At 47.6% G+C, this 26,480-nt stretch overlaps 1 protein-coding gene across 1 annotated transcript; it reads right to left on the minus strand.

The window, feature by feature from the left end:
• Positions 1-3,100: 3,100 nt before the first annotated feature.
• LOC137439252 (ATP-dependent DNA helicase PIF1-like) lies at positions 3,101-4,454 on the minus strand. Its single transcript, XM_068134983.2, has 2 exons — positions 3,318-4,454; positions 3,101-3,211 (listed from the first exon to the last, which is right to left on the minus strand). The coding sequence occupies exons 1-2, from the start codon at positions 4,452-4,454 to the stop codon at positions 3,101-3,103; spliced, it is 1,248 nt and encodes a 415-aa protein (XP_067991084.2).
• Positions 4,455-26,480: the final 22,026 nt, after the last annotated feature.

Genomic DNA, 26,480 nt, shown 5'->3' on the forward strand with positions numbered 1-26,480 from the left:
CCAGCGCGTGACGTCTAAAGCATCGGCAGCGGATACGCGACGAAGGGTTTTCCCGCCAAAAACCGCGAGGAATTGAGAGCTGCTGCCTCCGACCCTGCCTCCCTCTCCAGCAATCCACCTCAAGCCCTACCTGCCTGCAATATCCCCCGTGTAAGTGTGAACGTCGTCTGTCCTACTCGTTGTCTTGGGGTTAAGTAAAATGAATAGAATAAGCTAACGATGCACTGTGTGACTGCTTTTTCCATCCATTGCTTGTAAATAATTTTAGTCGTTCTTTCTTTTTGCTTGTGTGTGTGTATAATAAATCTGTTCTTCCTCCGTACTCTGTCTTCTTCTCTTTTCCTTCTCTTTCGGTCACTTTAGAGGTTTCCCGATTGAATATCTGCGGTGCGATCTGGTCAACGTCGGGTGGAATCGGGTTCTAATCGGGGAGTAACTGTTCGGACGCGGTAATACCAACCGCTCGGTAAAATAACATCTTTAACCGCGTCTGTAACAATATATTTCTGACTTTATTATTATTCTGACATATTTATTTTCCATATTTCTGACTTTATCACTTGGAAATCTATACATCTTATATTTCCCAGATTGGTTTGAACAACCAAAAGCAGAACAACCAGTCATTTTGTTTGGCAATAAACAACATTCCCGTACCAAGCTGACGTTCACGCACGGTGAAGTTAGACACAAAATGGCGCCACGAAATCACGTGACCAGAAATCTCGGGTCAGCGCATGGCGCAACTCTCTTTATACAGGGACCCTAGGGCTGGGCTAGTCGGGTTGTTGTTCCACCTCCTTTTTTGGCAGCACATGTTCAGTTTTTGCTTTTTTATCCCCAAGCCATTCTTACCTCTGATTCCCTCAGCTTAATCATTTTCCCCTCATTGCTACAAAAAAATAAAAACAATAAAAAATTATTCTTCACTCCAAAACAACAACAGCAGCACCAACAACAGAAAACTAGACGGGTCACCGACGACGGGCCACTTTATAACTGCAGGCATTTATGACCGGGATCCAATCTGCCCCGCTTTGATACAACCCCGCTTTTGGGGTCATCAGGGTCTTTTGAGTCCTCAGGGTCTTTTTGTTCCTCTGGGTGTTGTGGGTCTTCGGGGTCATTTAGGTCCTCTGGGTCTTCGGGGTCCATGGGATCTTTTGAGTCCTCAGGATCTTTTGAGTCTTTGGAGGTTTTGGAGTCCTTGGGGGTCTTTTGGGTCCTTTGGGTCTTTTGGTTCCTCAGGGTCTTTGCAGTAATTAAGGGTGTTCTGTGTATTTTGGGGTGTTGGTGATGTTAAAGGGTCTGCAAAGGTCTAAGTGGTCTCAGCAGTCCAAAGGATTGAAAGGTACATTCTGATAGTATGTAATTAACAGATGTACGTAATTGATAGACAGGATGCCACTGAGTTCAAACAGTATGTAATTAATAGATATACTGAAAAGTCACATGGCTTGAGAAAATAAAAATGTAGAGCTTCTTCTTTTTCAAACAATAAAAAAATTCTGGCTGCCAAACCGTGTGACAGGTCCCGAATCATACTCAGGTTCTTCCTGATGACTCCATCTTTGTCTATTTTGGTTCCTCCTGATAATGTAATGCTAAATTTGGTCAGTTATTTGAAGCTTCTACCTCCTTTCTGGTCTCCACCCTCTGCCCTCTCTGTGCTTTGTCCACCCCATGTGTTTTTATGGCACACATGGTCCCCCAGAAACCCCCTTGTAGTGAAACCTCCAAAATCCAGAATTACAGCTCGCCACCACTCATTTGTTCCTCATTTTTTTTACTGCCTGTGGAAACAACTTCCACACTCTCTTCAATCTAATTCTTCCCTCCAGGTCTTTGAGACAGCTGCTCACCACCTTCTCAGATCACCTCCTAACCAAAACCATGATCTTTTCTACTCCTGCCAAACGTCTCTACTCCCCAAATTTCCAGTTTTTCCTTCCTAAGTTTGCTTTTGTATCCATACTATCCACCCCCTCATTCCCCTCATTCTTTCCCGCATCCCTTGTTGGCCTTCTCCATCTATTTTGTCCCTCGACCCTGCTGTTGGCATCTCCACCCTCTTTCAGCTGTTCCATTTGTTATGTTGAGTTCTGGCCTGTTATTTGTTCTAGCTATATAAAAAAGCGGCTTCACAACCCTGGCCTAAATAATTTTGAAAGAGTAAATTTTTGCAAATTTTGAGAGTGTGAGTGAAAATACAGTTACACAATGGAGATTGGCATATGGAAAACAGCAGCCAAAAAGTTCAATGATCTCACTACCTAATGAGGTGAAAAGAAATACAGAGGAACTTTCAGGGCATCTGAACAAGGCCAAAGGCAACCTGAGCTAAGCATCTTAAAATAACCTTTTCCGTTGAACAGGCCTTTTATTGAGAGTGTATGATAATTCAGGGCATCACATTTGCAAGTTTCTGCTCTGAAATGTGCCACCATGAAATATCCATAAAAAGACAGGCCTAAAAGCTGTGCTCAATTTATAAACATGAGATGATTGGAAGGCAGGGTAAAAGCAAAACATCCCATGGACTATTTAGGAGCAAAGTGCTCTGAGGGTACACAGCCAGAACGATTATAAAGATAAAGTGAATGGCTTAGAGCCATAAAAACTATAACGTACTTAGAAAAACATTAACAACAGGAAGCCTGCACACCCACCATCAACTTGGCAAAGCGAGATGTCTTTAGAGACTTTTAAAAGGTCCTTGAAACCTGTATCACTGTAGTGGTGGCACAAGTGGATGCCTAACTTTAATGCAGTAAATGTAACTCACTGAACATTATTATTTGTAGCATCACTACATATGATTTAGTTCAGCATGAAATAAAACAGGAACCAGTTTGAGATCTTCATTTTGGCTGAGCTGAAAGATTCATATAAACTACTAGCAAAGGTACCCGGCGTTGCCCGGGTTCCAAATATGTAGAAAGTAAATGACTTGACTTATAGCAAGTTGTTATGTAGTTCATGTTGTATGTAATTATATGTACATAACATAAGAACTTGCTATAAGTTAAGTCATTTAAGTAAAAAAGAGTGAGTGAGTTGGTGATTTAGGTCCAAGTTCAATCCATTTAGGGACTATATCTCAGAACGGGCTGCATTTGGTGGCTTCACAAATTTTTGCCGCTGCTGGGATTGGAACGCGGATCGTCTGCGTGGCAAGCAAACACATGATCCACTGGGCCACCAGCGCTGCCTAGGTAAAATATTAACAGACATGTGTTTTAGTCAGTAAGAGCTCTGGGGTAGACAACATTTCTTGTTCTGCCGTTTGGTGCTCTGATGAAAAGATGTGTGCTTGCCCCAACACGTGAGCATGCAACGCAGAGTTGACCATGAGAGAAACATGGACTTGTCAGTTCAACTCCAGCAACCTTGAGAAACTGTCCCTGAGACTTGTTGATGGTCATAGCAAATGATAGTCTCACTGGAAACTGAAGGCGCTTGAACTGAAATGGCATATCTGTTGGGATGATGGGAATCCGTGGAATAAAAACATCCTCTCCCTTGGCACAACCAGTCATAATGGTGGCTTCGATCACATGGGGCATAAGAGTTTTGACAGTGAGTCTTGTACCGTTACAGAGTTTTGATGCATCCAAATTTCGTAGCAACATAATGGGGGCTCCCACTTTCAGTTGCAGATTGTGAGGTGGAACGCCAGTGGGCTGAAGAGAGTTTAGAAACTCTGTTGGATAGTTGACAGCATCGTCAAGATCAACTACAGTGTCAACTGACTTGTACCATGTGGATTGGTCTGGTAGCTGTTGAATGATGGTGGCATTAATATCCTGCACAATGTCATTTTTGGGAGCAAGGATGGCACGTTCACAAAGCCACTCATGGTTTTTATAATTCTGTGAGAGGCTAGGATAAACCTTTAATATCATTTCTACAGATGTGTTGATGATTGTTCCACAATTTGGGGGTATTGTGACATCTCCAGTCTCAGTGTCTACTGGTAGCCGACCATTGCCCAGTTGAAGCAAAACCTTTGGAAACTGGCCTGCTGAGACATCTCTATTAAGTGCAACTCTCATGTTGGTAGAAAGATGGAGTTTTTCCACTCGTCTCCAAATATAGGATTCTTTGAGGCATGCTCTCAACTCATCAGCAGGTGTGCCCTTTGGAATGACTGGTAGAGTTTGCCTGAAATCTCCAGAGAGCAAGAGTGTGACTCCACCCATGATTTTAGCGTTACCTCTGAGATCCTGTAAGGTGCGATCGAGAGCCTCAAATGCAAGTCTGTGAGACATTGTGCACTCATCCCATACTATCAGCTTGGCCTGCTTTAGAACCTGTGCCTTTCCAGATCCCTTGCCAATATTGCACACAGGACTCTCATTGTGGGCCAGGTTGAGTGGCAGCTTAAAGGCAGAATGAGCAGTCCTGCCACCTGTGAGCAAAGTTGCAGCAATTCCAGATGAGGCCACTGCCATAACAATCTGCTGTAGTGAACGAACTTGTGCCAAAATTAAGTTGATCAAAAACGTTTTGCCTGTTCCACCAGGGGCATCAAGGAAACAATTCCACCCGAGTCAGATGTCAACAATTGTTTGATCCTTGTATAAGCTTCTTTTTGATCTGGAACCAAGAGTGGTTCATTTTGGTGGACATACTGTTGCAGCTGTTGAATGTCATAGGTGGTTGCCTGAAGCATCTCTCAACTGAGAGTTGCAGGTTCAGTTCATACAGGAGCAGGCAGTCCACACTGTTGAAGATCCTTGCCAGCCATGGACTGTACAGTATTTTCAATGAGTACCAATGCTTGGTTGTGTATGGCAGAGATAAACTGCAGGTTTGGGTTTTTTGACTCTTGTTGTGCTTGATACAGTATGTCTTCTGTCATGCTGTCCTGGTGATTATGCCAAAGTTGCTCAGGATTGGATGGTGAACAGGCACAGATAATGATAGCAAAGAGGCTCCTCATCTTGCTTGGAGAATGCGAGACTGCAGCCTCTCCCAAGGTACTGTTCCAGTGTGCATCATCTTCCAAGAGACCTCTTCTCAGGCAAGCTTCACGGTATGTTGCACAGACATATCCATTATCCAGCAACTGTCTTGAGATCCTGGAATGAGGTTCGACCATGAATGTTGTGCAGGAGGAGTCTGAGATAAAAGCACTCAGAGTTGCAGCGATGAACAGTGTAGACACGACCTAACACTTGACTGGATCTGATGTGAGGGTGTCCAGGGATTGTTGCACCTTGCTTTCTTGGCTGAAATGCCTTTTTCCCTTCTTGCCAGGTGTAATATCTGGGCACTTCACAGTAGAGAAGACTTCTAGCAAAGGAATCCTGTTTGCACAACTCAAAGAATGCAGTTAGTTAGGTCCGAGGTGGCTGCTGGGCTCGCTGCAGCGCGGTTTCTTCTGTGAAGTAAACTCTTTCCCCATTTTCCAAATGGATCTCAAGATGCATAACACTGGGGTTATGTCTGGCTAAATCGGCCGCTTTTCTAGAAGTTGTCTGGGCCGGAGTTTCTGCAGCCCTGGGTGCTGTCTGCCTGGTCTGCTGTGCAGCAATTCGCATTTGTGTTTGAGCAGGAGTTTGAGCTGATCACAGTTGTGCCTGTCTGGCTCGCTGGGCTGCAGGTCGAGCTTCTCTCTCTGTTGAGGACTCTCTTTGTCTCTTTTGTTGTACTTGTATTGCATGTGCATCTGCACTTGCAGTACGTTGCCTCTTAGGTCCCATTTAAGAAGTTACTGAGAAGTGATTGTAAGAAAGGAGAAAAACACAAATGTATTGAAACGTTAGTGTTGAGTAGTATATGACACCCCTGAGTGAAGAACAATATCCGTATGGAATGAAAAACATACGTTAGTGTTTTGTAGTATATGACACCACTGAGTGAAAAACAATATGCGTATTGACTGAAAAACATACACCAAAATCAATATAACTATATCTTACCTTTTGTACTGACAATACCAGTATTTGTAAACATTATTGCAAATGGCTGTGAACAATCGCCTACTGAAACATCCCATGAGAGAGTATCCTCGGATGAAATAGCTTTGATTTGGAGGCAGTGCAGAAATGTCAAATTTGGTCCCCGGGGGGTGTGGGTGTGGGTGGGGGTGGGGTGGGGGTGGTCGGGGTTTTTTTTTTTTGTTCATCAGTGATTCTGTGGTGCATGGGGACCCTCGTGCCAAATTTGGTGAAGATCCATTGAGAAATGGCATATTTGGTCCCCGTGGGGTGGGGGGGGGGGGGGGGGGTGGGGGGCGGTGGAATGTTTTTGTTCATCAGTGATTCTGTGGTGGAATATGGAATGAAAAACCAAAAATGAAATTTCTCCAAAAACCAAAAATGAAAATGAAATCACCGCGTGAGCCTCCCAGAAGGTAGGCAGTTTAAGCGTCACTGCCGTATCCATGTCGGTAGGTCACCAATGAAGGTGACGGTGACCCCGACGGCCTCGCCGCCGGCGGCCGGTATTGTCTCGGTGACCCGGTGACCCCGACGGTATTGTCTTTGTCAACTGCGCTCCAACTGCGCTCCAACACTCCTCCTCGACCCGGGCGCCCGTCCACTCTGCCAAAATGGACCCCGTGCCAAATTTGGTGAAGATCCATTGAGAAATGGTAAATTTGGTCCCCGGGGGGGTGGGGGCGGTGGAATTTTTTGGTTAATCAGTGATTCTGTGGTGCATGGGGACCCCGGTGCCAAATTTGGTGAAGATCCGTTGAGAAATGGCGACGCTGTTTCAGAACAAACAAATAAACAAACAAACAGACAAACTTTCACGCTTATAATAACATAACCGGGTGGGGAGCCGAAAGCAAACAAATAATGTGGAAACGTTGAATGCTAAACCATAGAACCAATAAATTCCACATTCCTGTGCCACCTGTAATCGAACATCAAGCATGGACAGCAGGTTCGTGAAGCACTTGCATGGAAAAGTGTCCATTTGAATGGTTCGATACCCAGTCAATGGGGAATCTGCATATGGCGATCCGTGAATGTCATGGTTAGAAAGTAGAAATTCTCACGTAATTTCCTCATTCATTTGAACTCTATCTCGATTTTCATTCCAAACAGCATAACTCCAATCACAAATTAAGTAGCATTAATATAAAAAATAAACTTTTACGAACACTCGTGGCGTTAACAAATATTTAAATTTGTGCAGACGTTACATCCGGATATGGAGCAGTTACGTACGGTTGGAAATTCAAAATCATAATTGTATTAACTCAATTCCAAACAGCATCATTCCAATCATAAATTGATCCTATAACAAAATACTTTGTTAAATGACGATTATATTGAGATATTATCAAACCAGCTCATTGTCGTCATCTGTTCACTTCCGTATTCGGGACAGGTTTGTATCAAGTCAATTTCAAAATCATAATTTTATTGAGGAATTTATGAAACCTCATACCTACCTTATGTAAGGTAGCTCGACAAACTATGAGCAATTGTCGTACACGTTTATTCATTCTGCCGATACAGGCCCGATTCACCTCAGCGCCATCCGAGCTGGGGCGTAGGGATACAATGTGGTCACGGTGTAGGGATACAACGGTGAATATTTGCACTTCATGCATGACACCTTACAACATCCGCTGGGACCCTAAAACGTTCCACAGAAGGTTTGGTGGGGCTAGCCCCAAAACTGAGGAAGGTAGTTTGGGGACAGACAGACAGACAGACAGACAGACAGACAGACAGACAGAAAGATAGACAGACGGACAGACATTCCTGTTCTATAATATATAGAACCCACAGAATCTTGTTTCTCTCAGTCTGAGAGTCCTTTAGGTGCTTTTTTGCAAATTCCAAGCGGGCTTTCATGTGTCTTTCACTGAGGAGAGGCTTCCGTCTGGCCACTCTGCCATGAAGCCCAGATCGGTGGAGTGTTGCAGTGATGGTTGTCCTTCTGGAAGTTTCTCCCATCTCCACACAGGATCTCCGGAGCTCAGCCACAGTGACCATCGGGTTCTTGGTCACCTCTCTTACCAAGACCCTTCTCCCCCGATTGCTGAGTTTGGCCGGGCGGCCAGCTCTAGGAAGAGTCCTGGTTGTTCCAAACTTCTTCCATTTAAGAATTATGGAGGCCACTGTGCTCTTGGGAACCTTCAATGCAGCAGAGATTTTTTTTTGTAGGCTTCCCCAGATCTGTGCCTCGACACAATCCCATCTCTGAGCTCTGCAGGCAGTTCCTTCGACCTCATGGCTTGGTTTTTGCTCTGATATGCATTGTCAGCTGTGAGACCTTATATCGACAGGTGTGTGCCTTTCCAAATCATGTCCAATCAAATGAATTTACCACAGGTGGACTCCAATCAAGGTGTAGAAACATCTCAAAGACGATCAAGAGAAATGGGAGGCACCTGAGCTAAATTTCTAATGTCATAGCAAAGGGTCTGAATACTTATGTCAATGTGATATTTCAGTTTTTTCTTTTTAATAAATTTGCAAAACTTTCTAAAATCCTGCTTTGTCTTTGTCATTATGGGGTATTGAGTGTAGATTGATGAGGGAAAAAATGAATTTAAACGATTTCAACAGAAGGCTGCAACATAACAAAATGTGAAGGGGTCTGAATACTTTCTGAATGCACTGTGTATATATATATATATATATACATATATATATACTTGATTTAATGTATCATACTTTCCAGGGTTGGTGCTGCCAAAGCAGTTTCATGCTAAAGGTTATACTGCATGGTTTGCTAAAGGTTATACTGCATGGTTTGCAATTGTTTTCCATGCTCTATCTTTTTCAGTGTTGATTCCCAAGCAAGGTAGTAGCACATACCATTTTTTAAGTCTTTGGTATGACTAGGAACGGGGTTTTAACCACCGACCTCGCAGCCTCGGAGGGGACACTCTAACCATTACGCCACGGAGTATGTTGATGTTAAGTTGGATTTAAATATGGCAAGATGGCAGGCTTGGGTGCATGACATTAATGTTGGCATTGACAAGAACGTTCCTTGTTCAAATGTGCCTGTGAGCAGGAGCATTGTCTTGCATGTTTATAACCTCAGAAGACGTTATCAAGACAATGGATGATTCCTGATTACCATGGATCATTGGATCATAAAGATGATTCCTGGACTATGTTGTTGAAGGGTAGGCAAACCCATGTTGCTGTAACATCTTATTAATAAATCGATCTGCCATGAGATTGTCATGGATACAGAATTGATGTGATTTTTTTCAACAATACCACCCCACATCATGACACTTTTTTTTTATGGACATGGAAGTGGCAATGCTCCCAAGCCACCGGTCTTGTGGATCAATGGGTAGCATCATTCCAGTCTACCAGGTCATGTAGGTCTATCGATTTGACCAAGAGCCAGCCCATGGAAACCATGGCTTCTCAGGAAAACCTGGCTCCAGGGGGCCGCCAGGTCCACACTCGGCCCGGGCCTTCATGAAGATGCTAGAAAGACGGGGGACAGCAGGGCCAATAGAGAAAATAGACAGAGACGGCCAAAAAAGGGATGCGGATAAGAATGGGGGTTATGGGAAGATGCAGGGGGCTGGTATGATGGATCCAGGCACAAACTCTCGTGAAGGAAAAATTGGAAATTTGGGGAAGGGATGGGAGGGGGAGAATGGTTTAACGGGGGCAGAAAATGCCATGGCTTTAAATGGGGCCGATCCCAGATGGTGAGGAACAGCAATCCCAAAGACCCGAAGGGAAGAATAAAACCAAAGAGAATGCGGAAGTTGGTTACACAGCTGGGAATATACAGTCACGTGAAAAAGTAAGTACACCCCATGTAAAGCTCTGACTTTTTCAATATATTTCAACATACAGCTATTTGATCTTCATTTAAACAGTATCTATAGATAAAGATGATCTAGTTGAACAAAAAACAATAAAGAATTGACTTTGCAATAATTTATTCAACAAAAATTTTGCAGAGATGCCATTTCCTTCTGTGGAAAAAGTAAGTACACCCTTGCCTCTAATAGGTGGTATTGCCCCCTTTGGCAGACACAACCTGAAGTAGGCGTTTCTTGTAACTGTCTACCAGTCTCTGACATCGACTGGGAGAAATTTTTGCCCACTCCTCCATGCAGAATTCTTTCAGTTGTGCGATGTTGAGGGTTTTCTTGCATGCACAGCTCGTTTCAAATCCCCCCACAACATCTCGATGGGATTTAGATCCGGGCTTTGACTTGGCCATTCCAGAACCCTCCATTTCTTTCTTTTCAGCCATTCCTTGGTGTATTTACTGGTATGTTTAGGGTCATTGTCATGTTGCAAGGTCCACCTTCGGTTGAGCTTCAACTTTCCGACAGATTAGTCCGTCAGGTAGAGGGGTCCATCGGTACCAAAAAGGAGGCCTAGGTTCATTGGTGTCATCTGAAAGCATTTTCCTCACCTATAACAAAAATCTCTGGTAGCAGTGTCAAATCCACAGCTTTCATGTTAAAAAACGTATATGTTTGTGGCCTATGACGATGTCATGAAACATCACTTTCAGAAAATCAGGTTTTTCGCTACCTTTTCCTACTGACCAGTTGGCAGCACATACAACATTTTATATATGCATGTGGCATATCATATGATAGCTGGTCAACTGACCATAAATATGGTGCATCTTTCCTACTGATAACTCAAAAATTGTGCAAAGTATTAGCATTTGAATGTATTTATCCGCCATTTATTGACGACATAACACATTATCCATCAACATAATGTTTGTATGTTTTTGTAATATTCTGCTGCTCTGTAGTTTTCATTTAATACATCAAGTACATATGTTGTTTTACAGGTGATATATTACTATGTATATCACCACATTACCATCCTTATCAACTTTGATTACACTTTCGTTTATAATATCACAATTATAGTATTTTTCTTGCAAACATTAGCATGTGTCCAGTACATATTGTTGCGAATATGGAATTTGGCCTCCATATCCGCTTGTAAATATTCCCCTATTTTCTCCAATACTCCCCAACTTTCCCCAATCCCCCATTCCCTAGTCCCATTGCATGTAAATAACAATCAGTAGAGCCGACCTTCCCCTTATTCCCCCATTAAATGTCGTGCCCAGGTCCACCGCACCACATGTAGACAACTTTCGGACATCTTCCTAGTTATTCTTAATCTATGTCAGTTAAGGCCTCGTTTCCATTAATTATGACTCTTCGTTGCACCAGAATGTGATTATATGGCATCAGTAGTGAGTTTAGGACCTTTCCCATACCTCCTCCCATCTTCTTCCCCAAACAACAACAATAACAACAACTACAACAACAATTACAACTACGACTACAACAACAGAGGGGCGGGGAGTGTGCGTCCTCACACCGGCTCGGTTACCCGCCATGACCATGCGCTCCACGGCGTTACCCCGAAGGGGCTGGCTGTCAGCTCCTCGTCAGGGGCGGAGCCAGTAACCCCCCCACGCACCCAATGAGAAGCAACGTGCCGATTCCATCTGGGGCGGAGCTAACGAGCCGAGGGCGTGTCACTCCCCGCCGGATATACGCGGCCCCGCGCCGGATGTGACGTCAGATGCGCCCCCAGCCTGGAGAGAGAAGTCGCCACCCCTCGAGCGCTGCAATACCTCCACCGCATCTCTTAAACTGGACCGTACGTGATCCTGCCCTGAGCCCAGGTGCACCTGGAGCGATCGCTACCCGCCTGTCCTTTGCATCAAACCCCGTGTGAGTGAGCCTTGTCCCGTTTATCTGTCGTCTGTTGGGAATAATATAAGATTGTGTTTAAGTGCCCACCTTCCTATGTTTCCCTCTTGTCCCTGTAATCTAAACCTTCCGCATTATTGTAATAACAACCTTTGAGAACCGTATCCCTGGTGTCGTGTCGTATTAATTCCAGCCGTGTGTCTTCTTTTTCCTTCATTGGTCTAGCATAGCGCGATTAGTCAACGTTCGGGCACAATCGGGTAACTTGTGCAGACGTGGTCATACCATAAAACCGCTCGGTAAATAACATCCAAGCCACGTCTGTAACAATTGGTGTCGAGGAGTGGAATTCGAACCCGGGACTAAATTAGTTAGGCCCAAATTTTGGGAGGGAAAATCGATTCGGAGCGCGTTTCCCGCGCGAAATTATAACGGCGAAATTTCAATTTGTTTTACGAAAATAAAAAATAAAAACCGAATTTTGAAAGTCGCGCTATGGCGGATCAAGACAGCTGGGGTCCGGTAAAGGAGAGTGAGGTAGGGTCGATCCAGGACCAAAATGAGGGACAGGAGGAGAGCGAAGCAGTGAGGGCGGCAGGTTCGCAAAATAGCGCCGTCACGCACGAAGAAGCGGGCGCGCAAAATGGCGCCTCGCTGGTTACCGTGCCCGCGACCGAAGTAGCGCCGCTGGGAAGATTGGAACTTTTTTTTATACAAATGACGGCCCTTATGGAAAAGAATAGTGAGCGATTGGAAAACCAAATGGGGGTAATGAGGGACGAAGCGAGGGCTCGGAGTGAGCAATTGGGGGTAATGAGGGACGAAGCGAGGGGTACCGGTGAGAAGTTAGACAATAATTTTGAGGAGTTAGACAAGAAAATTGGGAAGTTAGACAATAATTTTGAGGAGTTAGACAAGAAAATTGGGAAGTTAGACAAAAATTTTGAGGGGTTAGACAATGGGATAAAAGAGGTGAGAAATGGGTTAGAGGGGGTAGAAAATAGAATGGCTGCCCAGGAGAATCAGATAGAGGGAGTGAAAACTGGGTTAACGGGGGTAGAAAACAGAATGGCCGCTCAAGAGAATCAAATGGAAGGGATGCAAAAAGGGTTAGAGGGGTTAGAAAACACCATGGAAGGCAAATTGAGGGACATGAGGGACCAAGCGGAAAGGGAAGTTAACCAAATGGGGCAGCAGATAGAGGGGGTCAGAATGGGGGTAGAAACCAAACTGGATGCTCACAGGGAGGAAATGGAGCAGATGAGGGTGGCATCTGGGCAGGAGATGCAAGTGATGGGAGAGGAGATCAGAAGAGGAGTGAGTGAGGAGGTCGGAGGAGTGCGCGAGGAGGTGAGGCACTGTAAGGAGCGCATGGAGAAAGAGGTGAGAAAGGGGACTGTAAAATTGCAAGGTGGTATAGAGGAGTTGACGCTGGGAGTAGAACAACTGACAGTGGGACAAAAGGAGTTGGGGGACCAGGTAAAGAAGAACACAGCGGTAATAGAGGGTTTAAAATCGACACAGAAGGAGATGAAAAAGGACGTAGGGGTAATTAAAAAAGAGTGTCAGACGGTACATGAGGACCTGACGAGGAAAATGGACAAGGTGGTAGAGGTAATGGAGGTTAAAGAGCGGGAGGTGCGGGAGCACATAGAAAAAAATAAAGTGGAGTTAGAGGAAGAACTTAAAGGGGCGCACGAAGAGATGAAGGAGATGAAGCAAAAATTAGAAGAAGTGGAAGAAGGGGTGAGCGAAATTAAAAAGCGACGGAGAGAGGATAAGAAAGAGATAAAAGAGGAGGTAAAAGAATTGGTCCAGAGTCTGTGTTCGGATCGTGATGATGTGCTCATTAACCGGATGAGGGATTCGCAGGTGATGGAGGAGAAGCGAAGAGAAAGAGGACCCGGTGTAAGTGGTGACCAATATGGTCGTGCGTATGATGCGCCAGGTGATTTAATAAGCTTGGGGGTCGAGATAGACCCGGATGTTCGTGAGAGGCCAAGAGTGAGGTGTATGGCTGGTCCGGAGGGTATGGAACGAGAGGTGCGAGGTGTGGGTGAGCAAGGTTGTGGTGGTGGTGGTATGGAATGGGTAGCGGGTTGCGGAGGTGTGACCCATGCATCGACACCAACAGGGGTAGTTGTTGGAGGGACCGGGGAGGCACGAGAGCCCCTTGGGGGTAGTGTACTGTGGGGGCCCGGCCGGTTCGGCCCCGCGCTGACCCCGCAAGGGGCGACGCACGGGGTCCGGCAGGCGGGCAACGACTCACATACGAGGTGGTCCCACAAGGTCCCACTCGCGCCGTATGACGGCAAGAGTGATCTACGCGCGTACCTGGCGCAGTTCGACTGTGTGTGTAAGGGCAACGGTTGGGGTGAGGACGAAGGTGGAGTACACCTGGTGGCCGCATTGCGCGGCGCGGCGGCGGAGGTGCTGACGGCATTACCAGCGGGTGCTCTCACCCTGCCAGCCCTCCGCGACGCCCTAATTAATCGATTCGGCATAGAACAGCAGAGCGAGCTTGTTAAAGCTCAGCTCGCGCTGCGAAAACGCAAGCCCCAGGAAGCCATCGGGGAACTTGCCCACGACATTCGCCGCGCAGTGGGGATCGCACATGCTAGCATGGCAGCGGATTCCCGGGAAAGCCTGGCGCTGGACCATTTTATCCAGGCCCTCCCGGATATTGAGCTCCGGCAACAGCTCGCCATGTGGCGCCCGCAGACTCTGAGCCAGGCGGCTGACGCTGCGGCCCGTTGGGAAGCAGCGAGGCCCCTGGCCCGAGGGGGCGAGCGTCTCGCAATGGCGGTCCGCCAGGTGGGACCCCCGATGGAGGGCGGACCCCTTAGGGGACCCGCCCCCGACGTGGGTCCTGACCTGGCGGGCATGGTCCGGAGGCTGGTGGACCAGCGCCTGGCGGGACCTGGACCATGGCAGGCGGCCACGGAGGTGGCCCGCGGTGGACCACGAGCGGGTAATCCAATTCGGACCTACAGGGGGGGGAATTTGGAATTCCGGAGGCAAGCACCTTATCAGGTGAGGTGCTATACCTGCAACCGCCTGGGTCACCTGGCGCGGCACTGTCGAAACGCGCGCCGGGATGATCCCCGGCAGTTGAGGTCCTCAACTCCGCCCAGGGGGGAGCGGGTTAGCCGACCCCAGACACCCCCCCGCCAGACCCCGGGAAACTAGAAGGTGTCGGGCACGTAGGGCGGTGTTCGGCAGCAGAGGATGGAGGAGAGCCCTCATTGACGCGACAGGTCATTTATTGTGGCCAAATTGGAACCGGTAGCCTGACAATTAGATGCAAAATTGCCGGCGTGGGGGTAGACGCCGTAGTGGACACAGGAGCTAGCGCCACGATCATCAGCCCTGTGGTCCTTGATTCGAGCGCAGGTGGCTGGGATAAGATCCAGCGCCTGCAAAATTATAGTTTGCAGCTTGCTACCGGGGTAACGGCCCCGATCATAGGGCGTGGTTCTGTGACCCTCAAGTTAGGGTCGGTAAGGAGGGAGATAGATGTTTGGGTGGCGGAGGTGTGCGACCCATGTTTAATAGGGTTGGACCTGTTGACTGCCAGCGGTTGTAAAATCGACTTGTGCCGGGGGATCCTGCAGGTGGGAGTAGAAGAGCTGCCGTTAGGGGGAGTGAGCACGGCCGAGAGAGCGGAGCTGGAGGCTTCCGAGGCCGTGACCATCCCCCCAAGGGCCGAGGCGATAGTGCCGGCCCGGTGGGCAGCTCGCCCAACATGGCAGGAGTCCTGCGGCCTGGTCGAACCGGTGGCAGCGCAGTCCATACCGGGTTTAATCGTGGGCCGCACCCTTGTAAAAACGGACGGACCGGTAGTGGCCGTCCGAGTAGTAAATGTGAGTACAGAACCACGCACTATAGTAAGGGGCACGAGGGTAGCTGGCTGCACCCCAGTTGAGGAAGTCGCGACAGTGAGGGGCGAGAACGTCCAGCCGAGCCGACCCCGGGGGGAGCCTTCAATAACAAGTAGGAATTGGCCCGATCCCATTTGCGAGATGGTAAATCGTAGTAGCGTAGAGTTGGGAGGTACCCAGAGGGAGGCCTTACACAAACTGGTTGGGTCCCATTTGGACCTCTTCTCCCTGTCCACCGAGGATATTGGACGTACGGGCCTGGTGAAACATCAGATCCACACCGGTGAGGCCCGGCCTATTCGTCAGGCCGCCCGACGGCTCCCTTGGAGCAAGAGGGCGGAAGCTGACGAGCAGGTTGCAAAAATGCTCGACGCAGGTGTGATCGAGCCCTCGGGAAGTCCTTGGATGTCACCTGTTGTGCTGGTCAAAAAGAAGGATGGGACCACGCGGTTCTGCGTGGACTATCGCCAGCTAAACAACGTGACACTCAAGGACTCATATCCCCTGCCAAGGATTGATGACACCCTCGATGCCGTTGCGGGCTCAAATTGGTTCACAACTTTGGACCTCAAGAGTGGGTATTGGCAGGTGGAGATGGATAGGGCAGGGAAGGAGAAAACGGCATTTTCCACAGGTAAGGGACTGTATCAGTTTACTGTGATGCCGTTTGGTTTGTGTAACGCCCCCGCCACCTTTGAGAGATTGATGGAGCATGTACTAGGCGGCATGCCATGGCAATCATGCCTGGTGTACCTGGATGACGTCCTGGTACATGCCCAAACGTTCCCCCAGGCACTAGCTAATTTGGACCAGGTGTTCGGGTGCCTCAGACAGGCAGGGTTGAAGCTGAACCCGAGTAAGTGCACTTTGTTTGCAAGAGAGGTGGCCTATCTAGGTCACGTGATTGGCCGCGAGGGGGTAAAAACAGACCCAGACAAAATTAAAGCGGTAGAGGAGTGGCCCGCACCACGTACCATCAAAGAGGTGCGGGGATTTTTGGGACTCTGCTCCTACTACCGGCGCTTTGTGGCGAAATTTGCGGAGTTGGCCCGTCCCCTCCACCGGCTTACGGAGAAGGGGACGCGATTTAATTGGACACGGGAGTGCCACGAGGCCTTCCAAAAATTGAAGGGGTGTCTAACATCCGCACCCCTTCTAGCTTACCCCACTAGTGACGGGACATTTACCCTGGACACGGATGCGAGCCAGGAAGGATTGGGCGCAGTTTTGTCTCAGACACAGGAGGGCGTGGAGAGAGTGATTGGTTATTATAGTCGGGCCTTAAGTAGGCCCGAGAGAAATTATTGCGTCACTCGCAAAGAGTTATTGGCTATGCTGGCTGCCATGAACCATTTCCACCCGTACTTGTACGGGCGGAAATTTTTGGTTAGAACTGACCATTCCTCCTTGCAATGGCTCCTTCGGTTCAAGGAACCGGAGGGCCAAATTGCAAGGTGGTTGGAAAAGTTGCAGCAGTACGATTTTGATGTGGCCCATAGGGCCGGGAAGGCCCATGGTAATGCGGACGCACTCTCTCGGCGTCCTTGTCTGGGGGAAAACTGTAAATTTTGTGCGAGACACGAGGAGAGGGAGCAATTGGGCGATTCCGCCCCGATTCTCGTCGTCCGGGCAACCCGGGTGAGAGGGCCAATTTTGCCACTAACCGCGGACGAGGAATTTGGAGAGTTGGCTTGGAGCACGGCCCAGCAGGAGGATCCTGTTCTGGGGCCGGTGTTCCAATGGGTCAAATTGGGGCAAAGACCAAAGGGGGAAGAGGTCACCCCCCTCGGGGCACAAACAAAGGCATATTGGGCTCAGTGGCAGACCCTGGAATTGAAAGGCAACATCTTGTATCGCAAGTGGGTGGAGGTTCCCTCTGATCGAACTTCCTGGCTGGTGATAGTCCCTGACAAATTCAAGAACGTCATATTGCAACAGGTGCATGGTACCCGCTCCGGCGGCCATTTGGGCAGGACAAAGACAATATCTCGGGTCCGCCGGAGGTTCTATTGGGTGAATATGGGGCGCGACATACAGGACTGGTGTCGGAGATGCGACGCCTGTTCTGCCAAAAAGGGACCAGCACGGAGGATGAGGGCCCCCCTTCAATTACATCAGGTGGGGGCCCCCCTTGAGCGGGTGGCTATGGATATTCTAGGACCGCTGCCCCGCACCCGCCAAGGTAATAAGTATATCCTCGTTGTGATGGACTACTTCACCAAGTGGCCGGAGGCCTACGCCCTCCCCAACCAAGAAGCAGGGGTGGTAGCGCAGGCCTTCGTGGAAGGATTTGTGTGCCGGCATGGGATTCCACAGGAGTTGCACACCGACCAGGGACGAAATTTTGAGAGCAAATTACTAAAAGATGTGTGCAGTCTCCTGTCAATTCGAAAAACCAGGACAACGCCTTTAAGACCTCAATCTGACGGGATGGTGGAAAGATTCAACCGAACTTTAATCCAACAACTGGCACTGTTCACCACCACCCGTCAGGATGACTGGGACGAACATCTCCCTTATTTGCTTATGGCCTACCGGACCAGCCAGCACGGGGCCACCGCATGCAGTCCAGCGTTGCTTATGTATGGGCGGGAGTTACGGGCTCCCGCCGACTTGCTATGCGGTCCCGTGCCAGACACAGTGGTTAACCCACCGAGGGAGGGGTACGCACGTCACCTAGAGGAAGGCATGGAGCTAGTCCATGCCTTCGCCCGCCGCCAACTCCATCTGGCGGGGGAAAAGATGAAGCGCAGGTACGACGACCGGAGCCAGGGGAGTCAATACGCTCCGGGGATGAAGATTTGGTTCTTTAATCCCCGGAGGCGGAAGGGAAGGTGCCCAAAACTCACCTCCCCCTGGCAAGGCCCAGGAGTCGTCCTGTCGCAAATCTGTGACGTGGTCTTTAAGATCAAAATGGGGCCACGAGCCCTCCCTCGGATCGTCCACGCCGACCGGATAAGACCTTACACCGGCGAGCAGGCGCCCCCGTGGATTGCCTCGGCTTTAGATGCCGAGGCGGGACCCAGTACCTCTGAATAAGGGGGGCTTATTAGTGCCAGAGGACTGGGGGATTGAGGAGCGATAGGCCCGGTGGGAGAGGGTGGCATCCCTGCCACCTTTCCCATGTGGGGCAAAGGAGCAATAGCTTATGGGGTGTATGGCAGTGAAAACTAGCCCGGGTGGGTTAGGATATTGTGTGTAGGGATCTAGAAGATGACATTAGGTGACGTTAAGATTAGTTAGTGACTGATACCTGTAGTGGGGACGCAGGTAGATTAGTGTGGATTATAATGACGAGGGAGCGCAATAGTTAAAGGGACGACTGGGAAGCGCAAGTTTCAGAAGGGAGTAGTTAGCTGAGATGATGCTGTGTGTGTGAGGATTGAACAGGTGTGATTGCACAGGTGTGCAACTGGACAGGTGTGTGGAGTAGTGTATGAGTAGTGAGTGTTGTGGATCAGCGCGAATGCGCTTGGGGAGAGAAGGGTGCAGGTGGCACCAGGTGTGAGAGCACAGGTGTGCAGGTACAGGTGTGTGGAGAGAGTTGGAGTAAGTGGTACGGAGTGGTGTGCATGGTGCGAAGGTGTGGATGGGGGAAGAGTGGACCCCTTTCACGAGTACCCGGGGCGGGTAGTGTAAGTGTTAGGTAGAGGGTACAGGTAAATTGTGGTTGGATATTGGCATTTGTGGTGCGGTTGCAGAATGGTGTTGTGAATGGGTGCATTAGTGTTGTGGAAATGGCTGGGCGTGTAGCCTGTTAGTGTGTGTAGTTGGTTGGGCACTCCACCACTGTGAGGATGTCGGCCAGGTGAGGCCGCAGGTGGGCTCTGGGAGCCGGTAGTTGTGAGTGGGTGCCTGAGGATCCCGGGTGTGGATCGGGCAGCCCAGTGCCAGAGAGGGCACGGAGTGGGGAGAGAGCCAGAGGGCCTTCCCCAGGTAGATAGGTTAGGGTAAGGAGCAGGTAAGCTCGGAGGCAACTGCAGTGGTGGAGGGGTGCAGGTGGGTAGACCCACTGGGAGAGGTACACGCCACAGCCCAGAAATTGTACGAGGGCACCGGGAGATGAATCGGGGGAGTGAGACCCCAAATTGAAGAGCACCACAGTTTGGCCAATGGGAATTGGTTTTTAGAACCCATAGTGTAAGAGGGCCAATGGTTTGGCCGGAGGAAGACCCCGGGTGGTGTAAAGTTGTTAAAGTCATTTAGGAAATAGTTAGGATTGAAGAACCTGTCGCACCATACGCAGCCACTTACCTGTGGTGATGATGATGACTCCACACCTGTGTTTTCTTTGTTCTGTGTGCAGGAAATGAGATTGCTGTGGATTTGTGAGACGCATCACGGCGTGGATGAGACATTGGGGTGATTCCATCTCTCCCTCCTTAGGAGGGACTGATGATGAATTGGTGATGGCAAATTTTGATGTGCAGTTGGAGATGGCAAATTTTGATGAGAGTTGAAAATGGCAAATTTGATTGGTTAGGAGGGAGAGAAGACGAATTTGGTATATGGGAGGAACGGGGAAGACAGTAGGGATGTTTGTTGATTTGTAAAGTAGATGTTTATGGGTAGTGTTGTGTTTTGTGGATACAGTAAGGGGTAAGGGAGGGGCCATGTAGGTTACCTGGTGGGGGGGCGTACGATAGGAACGTACCTGTCTCACCTGGTTCCCATGTGCCCCCAGTGTGCATCCCCTTACATTGCGTGCACTTTTGCGCCCTTACCACCTTACTCACTTGTTTCTTCTTTTGTCTCCCACCTCCGAGGATCTGGCTTTGGGGTAGAGAGAGAGGAGAGAGAGGTGCTGGCTGCGCAGTTGTGGGCCTGCACTTTCGCTGTTTGCTGCCGGGATCGATACACCATATGGACCGCAATGTTTGTGGCCACCCACAATGGACCGCAGTTCGTTTGCGGCCAAGCACCACCCGGGGATGGACCTATGGGTCAACGTGGCACCTATGCCATACAGGTGAACCACTTTTAGTTGACACCAAGTGCACCACAAGAAGAGCAAGAGACACCTGCAGGGTTAGGGGTTGTCGCATTTATTTTTAATCATTGAACAATGGTGACTGCACCGATTGGTGGTGGGGTGGTGCTGTTGATGCTCGGGAAGGGTGCTCTGCACGTTATTAAAGGCCGTCGGCCACAGAGCACTCGTGGGTTGGTGTATCGATGTTGGCAAGCGCGCTCTCTCTATGCATAACATCTGCATGTGTTCCTCCAAAAACAGGTCCTGGATCGTAGTGTAAATAGCAGCGTAGTCTTGTAAATAATGCTCCCTACCGGCTGTATGTTTAGTTTGAGAATTCTTTCCGGATTCGGTTATCCTGTGGGTGTGTTTCTGTGAGGAGAAGGGTGCAACGTCGCAGGGGGACATATTTACTCATTTGTGAATATCTGTAAAACTGTCGCACTCAGGGTAGAGTTAATAGTAGAGGGAACTACATTGCGTGCCACACTAAAGTAGGTAAAAATTTATCGGGTCAGGACGCCCCGAGGGTAGAGAAGGGTGCAATGTTGCGAATATGGAATTTGGCCTCCATATCCGCTTGTAAATATTCCCCTATTTTCTCCAATACTCCCCAACTTTCCCCAATCCCCCATTCCCTAGTCCCATTGCATGTAAATAACAATCAGTAGAGCCGACCTTCCCCTTATTCCCCCATTAAATGTCGTGCCCAGGTCCACCGCACCACATGTAGACAACTTTCGGACATCTTCCTAGTTATTCTTAATCTATGTCAGTTAAGGCCTCGTTTCCATTAATTATGACTCTTCGTTGCACCAGAATGTGATTATATGGCATCAGTAGTGAGTTTAGGACCTTTCCCATACCTCCTCCCATCTTCTTCCCCAAACAACAACAATAACAACAACTACAACAACAATTACAACTACGACTACAACAACAGAGGGGCGGGGAGTGTGCGTCCTCACACCGGCTCGGTTACCCGCCATGACCATGCGCTCCACGGCGTTACCCCGAAGGGGCTGGCTGTCAGCTCCTCGTCAGGGGCGGAGCCAGTAACCCCCCCACGCACCCAATGAGAAGCAACGTGCCGATTCCATCTGGGGCGGAGCTAACGAGCCGAGGGCGTGTCACTCCCCGCCGGATATACGCGGCCCCGCGCCGGATGTGACGTCAGATGCGCCCCCAGCCTGGAGAGAGAAGTCGCCACCCCTCGAGCGCTGCAATACCTCCACCGCATCTCTTAAACTGGACCGTACGTGATCCTGCCCTGAGCCCAGGTGCACCTGGAGCGATCGCTACCCGCCTGTCCTTTGCATCAAACCCCGTGTGAGTGAGCCTTGTCCCGTTTATCTGTCGTCTGTTGGGAATAATATAAGATTGTGTTTAAGTGCCCACCTTCCTATGTTTCCCTCTTGTCCCTGTAATCTAAACCTTCCGCATTATTGTAATAACAACCTTTGAGAACCGTATCCCTGGTGTCGTGTCGTATTAATTCCAGCCGTGTGTCTTCTTTTTCCTTCATTGGTCTAGCATAGCGCGATTAGTCAACGTTCGGGCACAATCGGGTAACTTGTGCAGACGTGGTCATACCATAAAACCGCTCGGTAAATAACATCCAAGCCACGTCTGTAACAATATCATTTATGCTACTGGTATGTTCATTATTGTTTGCTTTTCACAACTCAAGTCACATGTTGTATATTGTTTGTTTACTTATTTAAGTCTAATGAATAAATATATTAGAAAATAAATACAAGCAGATTGGATAAATCTGGATGAGGACTACTACCAGCTCGATCGCTGAATCCCATACTGTATACCACAAGGTTCTATAACAGTTTTCACTTTGCAATAATTAAGGTATGTGTAAATCTCTACTAATCTCTGGTATAGCTTATGTAATTAGTTGTTTATTATATTTCCCTACTAATCACTGATACATGTACACTATGAGAACTAAATTAGTTAAGATATTAAAAACATAAACATATTTAGTTAATTAAGCCCCACAAGAAATATTTCTTCCAGAAAACAGTGTCCTTAACAAAATACTCAGTTTTATCAACATGTTTTTTAAAATACTTTTTCCATGTCATTTCAGGTGTCACATCCTTGAGTTTTCAAAATGGCTACGAGTTCAACACCACCTGACTGCATCATTCACGTCAGCAATGAAGATCCGCACAGCAATCTAACATCGCCAAGGGACTTTGAATCCTGGAGTGTACTGTTGAGAGCTGCCAGGCTTTAAAAGCACAAACCACTTTTGATGGTTGCGGAGGACTTAGAAGATGACACAATTCCTCCAGTCCATTATCACCTGAAATGTCGCAAGCTATTCACACTGAAGAGAGACTTAGAAAAACTGGAAGAACGAGACCTAGAAAATAGAGAAGAGGACATTAAGCGAAGGTCACTACGACCAGTAACCCTTCCTTCAAGTAGCACAGTTTTTGACAAAGTTTGCATTTTCTGCCCACCAGGAAAACATTCTAAGTACATAAAGGGTAGCAATACCAGAGAACACCTTGTACAATGTCTCGAGCTCAAAGCAGATGCTAGAGTTAGAGAAATTGCTCGACAAAGACAAGACCAGCGCATCCTCGCTGTTGTTTCAAGAGAGCTCGTAGCAGCTGAAGCTTGGTATCACAAGTCATGTTACAGGCAATATACCAATGAAAAATCTATTCCTGCAAAACTAGTTTCTCCAAATGAAGATCCAAATGAGGATGATTACCAGCATGCTGAAACATATGCATTCAGCATACTTGCCACGTATATCAGAGATGAACTGTTTACATCTCCAAAAGTTGTAAAATTGACAGATCTTACTCACCTGCTGGCTACTTATATGCATTCAAGTGGAGTTGCTGTTTTAAAAGAGTCAACAAAAAAACACCTGCGACGAAAACTAGAGAGGGAGTTTGGGGATATGCTGCACATGACTCTAGATGATAAAGGGAAAATCTTAGTTTATCCCAACACGCTCAACACAAGCGATCTTGCAAAAGAAAATCAGCAATTGAAGAAGGATCTAGACTCTTTGAGAGGTCAATCAACTCAAGTTTCCGAAATCCTGAAGAAGGCATCTATGCATCTCAGGTCATCCATCAAAGGTGCTGAAAACAAGAAAATCTGGCCATTTCTTCCATCTTCGTTAAATGAAAGCACCACAAAGGCACCAGCAGAGGTAACACAATTTTTGTTTGCACTACTCACCGGAGACCTGGAACCAAAGAATCCATCCCAACGCAACCAGATGCTGGTGGATTCATTTTCCCAAGATTTGGTGTATGCAGTATCTGCTGGCACCCAGATTCCCCCAAAGCATATTCTTCTGCCGTGTGTAGTAAAAGCTTTGACAGGAAATACTGAAGTGATTCAAATGTTAAATCGCTTGGGTCATGGCATTTCATATACAGTGATTGAAGAAAACGAAACTGCACTCTGTCTCAGGAAGCTTGCAACAGAAGGAATGGATGCCATTCTTCCAGAAAAGGTCCAACCGTTCAACTTTACAACACTTGCATGGGACAACATTGACAGAATAGAAGCGACTGCTACTGGTGCTGGAACATCACACAGAATAAATGGAATTGTTGTTCAGCCCCAAGTGTTTGGACCCCTTCCAGTGCGGCTGCCCAACCTGAAGTACCAAGATCGCATCAAGGTAGTTTGGCTGTGGAAGATACACCAATACCAATATACATCGCTGGTGAGAGACTAGGACCTCGGGGATTACATACTCATGATGTGGACCATACAGCAGTAGTCATGGCTGCATTGCATAAGGATCTCACCTGGTTTCTTACGCGGAATGTTGACCACAATAATCAGATGGTAATGAGTTGGACCGGATTCAACATTGTCACGCGAAATGATGTCAACATCTCTCAGGACATAGTGGAATACCTTCCAACAATAAATGCCCCTGCCACAGACATGTCTGCTGTGAACGAAATTCTCAACCAGTCCCTCAAGATCATGACAACTCTTCATCTCGAGCAACTAGTAGTTGTATTTGACCAGGCACTCTATGCTAAGGCAAGTGAAATCAAATGTAAGCACAGCGAGAGATATCAAAATGTCATTCTGCGGATGGGTGTTTTCCACACTATTTGTAATCTCCTTTCAGTCATAGGAAAACGGTTCCAAGATGGTGGACTAAAGGCCATTGTTATTGAGGCAGGTGTTGTTGCTGAAGGTTCTGTCGTAGGTGTGATGGAAGGCCGCCAGTACAACCTTGGTGTTAGAGCACATAAGTACATGTATGAAGCGCTGCTTCGCCTGGCATGGGGTGAGTTCATGTCATGGGGTGAGTTCATGTCATGGATCCAAGAATATCATCCTGATCAAGTCGCAAGCATAGAGGCGGGATTGGAAATAGTTCGAGATCTCCAGGATTATATCTGCCAGACTGTCTTTGAAGAGACCATGCAGAACGATCAGTTTCAAAATGTCCTGCAAAAATTCACCAACTTCCTGGATTTCTTGCGAAACAAAAATGGGCCTCTGTCAGCCTTTTGAATGAGCTACATTGATATGGTTTCTGTTCTTCTTGGCTTGATACGGAGTTCAAGAGAGGGAAACTGGGAACTTCACATGGCTTGCATATATGAGTGTATTATTTGGTGTTTTGCATATGACAAGATTAACTATGCACGCTATCTTAGTGCGTATTATGCAGAAATGTCCCAGTTACCAGAACAACACCCAACAGTCCATCAACATTTCATAACAGGGCCATTCTCAGTACAGATAGGATCATCAAACACATTTGGAAGAATACCTGTCGATCAAGCTACTGAAGAGACTGTGAACAAAGACACAAAAACTCCAGGAGGCACATGCCGTTTCAGTCTGAACACAGGTGCTGTTACAAGATATTACCTAACTGCAGAGTATAGAAGTGGATATGTTCGACTCTTAAGGGATATGCTTCATATGCACACATCAGACACCCAACATGTTGAGCTCCAGAAGTCAAGAATAACCAAAGATGAAAAGGCTGTCTCAGCAATAGTTGAGGTTATCCAGGCACTGGTAAATCCATTCAAAGAGTCACAAGAACTTCTCAACATATCCAATGGCACTGTTCCTAATGTAGATATTGCAAAAGACTTAGCAAAGGCAAAGGCATGTGGCGAATCATCTTATAAAACATTCAGACGACAACGCCTGGAGACTGATCCACCAGTGGTTAAATTTCATGATACACTTCCCAAACTCCAACTGAAAACCTTCTCAGATTCAAACAGAAAGACACTATTTAAGGCTAGCAACAAAGAAGTAATTCTTCGAACAACATCCAATTTGTTTGGAAACATGTGTATGATGGCACAGACAAGGCAACTTGATATGCGAGAGGTCCTTAAGCACCCACTGGGTCCATTACCATGGGCATTAGCTACTGCAGATGGCTTACCAAGGAAAACAAGTAAAGCAAGTCTTGCCAGAGAACTACAGAAAGACATTGTTCCGGCAAATGAAAGAGTAACTAATTCAGCATGTGTTATAGATGGAATGTCATTAGTTCATAAAGTAAAAGGTGAACACAAAACCTTTGGTGACATAGCTTCTGCTATCCTCTCAAAGGCTCTCAATGAAGCATCATGTTCATCCCGTCTTGACCTTGTATTTGACACATACAGAGATCTATCGATAAAAGATGTTGAGAGAGAGACGAGGAAGTCACGTTCATGTTCCATTCAACTGAAGAACATAACAGCCAAACAAACTGTTGTGCAGTGGAGAAATTTCCTGTCAGGGTCATCGAACAAGACCAGTTTCATAAAATTTCTCATTCAGGAGTGGAAACAAGCCAAATACTCAGAAAGACTCGGAGACAAGGTTCTCTATGTGACAACTGGAGAAGAGTGCTTCAAAATATCTCCTGCTCAGGGCTGTATCCTTGTACCAGAGCTTTGTTGTACACAAGAAGAAGCTGATACCCGCCTGATTCTACACTCTGCTC

The sequence above is a fragment of the Myxine glutinosa genome, chromosome 14 (genome assembly GCF_964187855.1).
Source record: "Myxine glutinosa chromosome 14, kmMyxGlut1.1, whole genome shotgun sequence".
In the NCBI taxonomy this organism is placed as follows: domain Eukaryota; kingdom Metazoa; phylum Chordata; class Myxini; order Myxiniformes; family Myxinidae; genus Myxine; species Myxine glutinosa.

Coding starts and splice junctions, on each gene's coding strand:
- LOC137439252 (XM_068134983.2), bottom strand. CDS start 4,454: ATGGCAGTGGCCTCATCTGGAATTGCTGCAACTTTGCTCACAGGTGGC. Junction 3,212..3,317: donor TTGCATGCTCACGTGTTGGG/GCAAGCACACAT, acceptor TATTTTACCTAG/GCAGCGCTGGTGGCCCAGTG.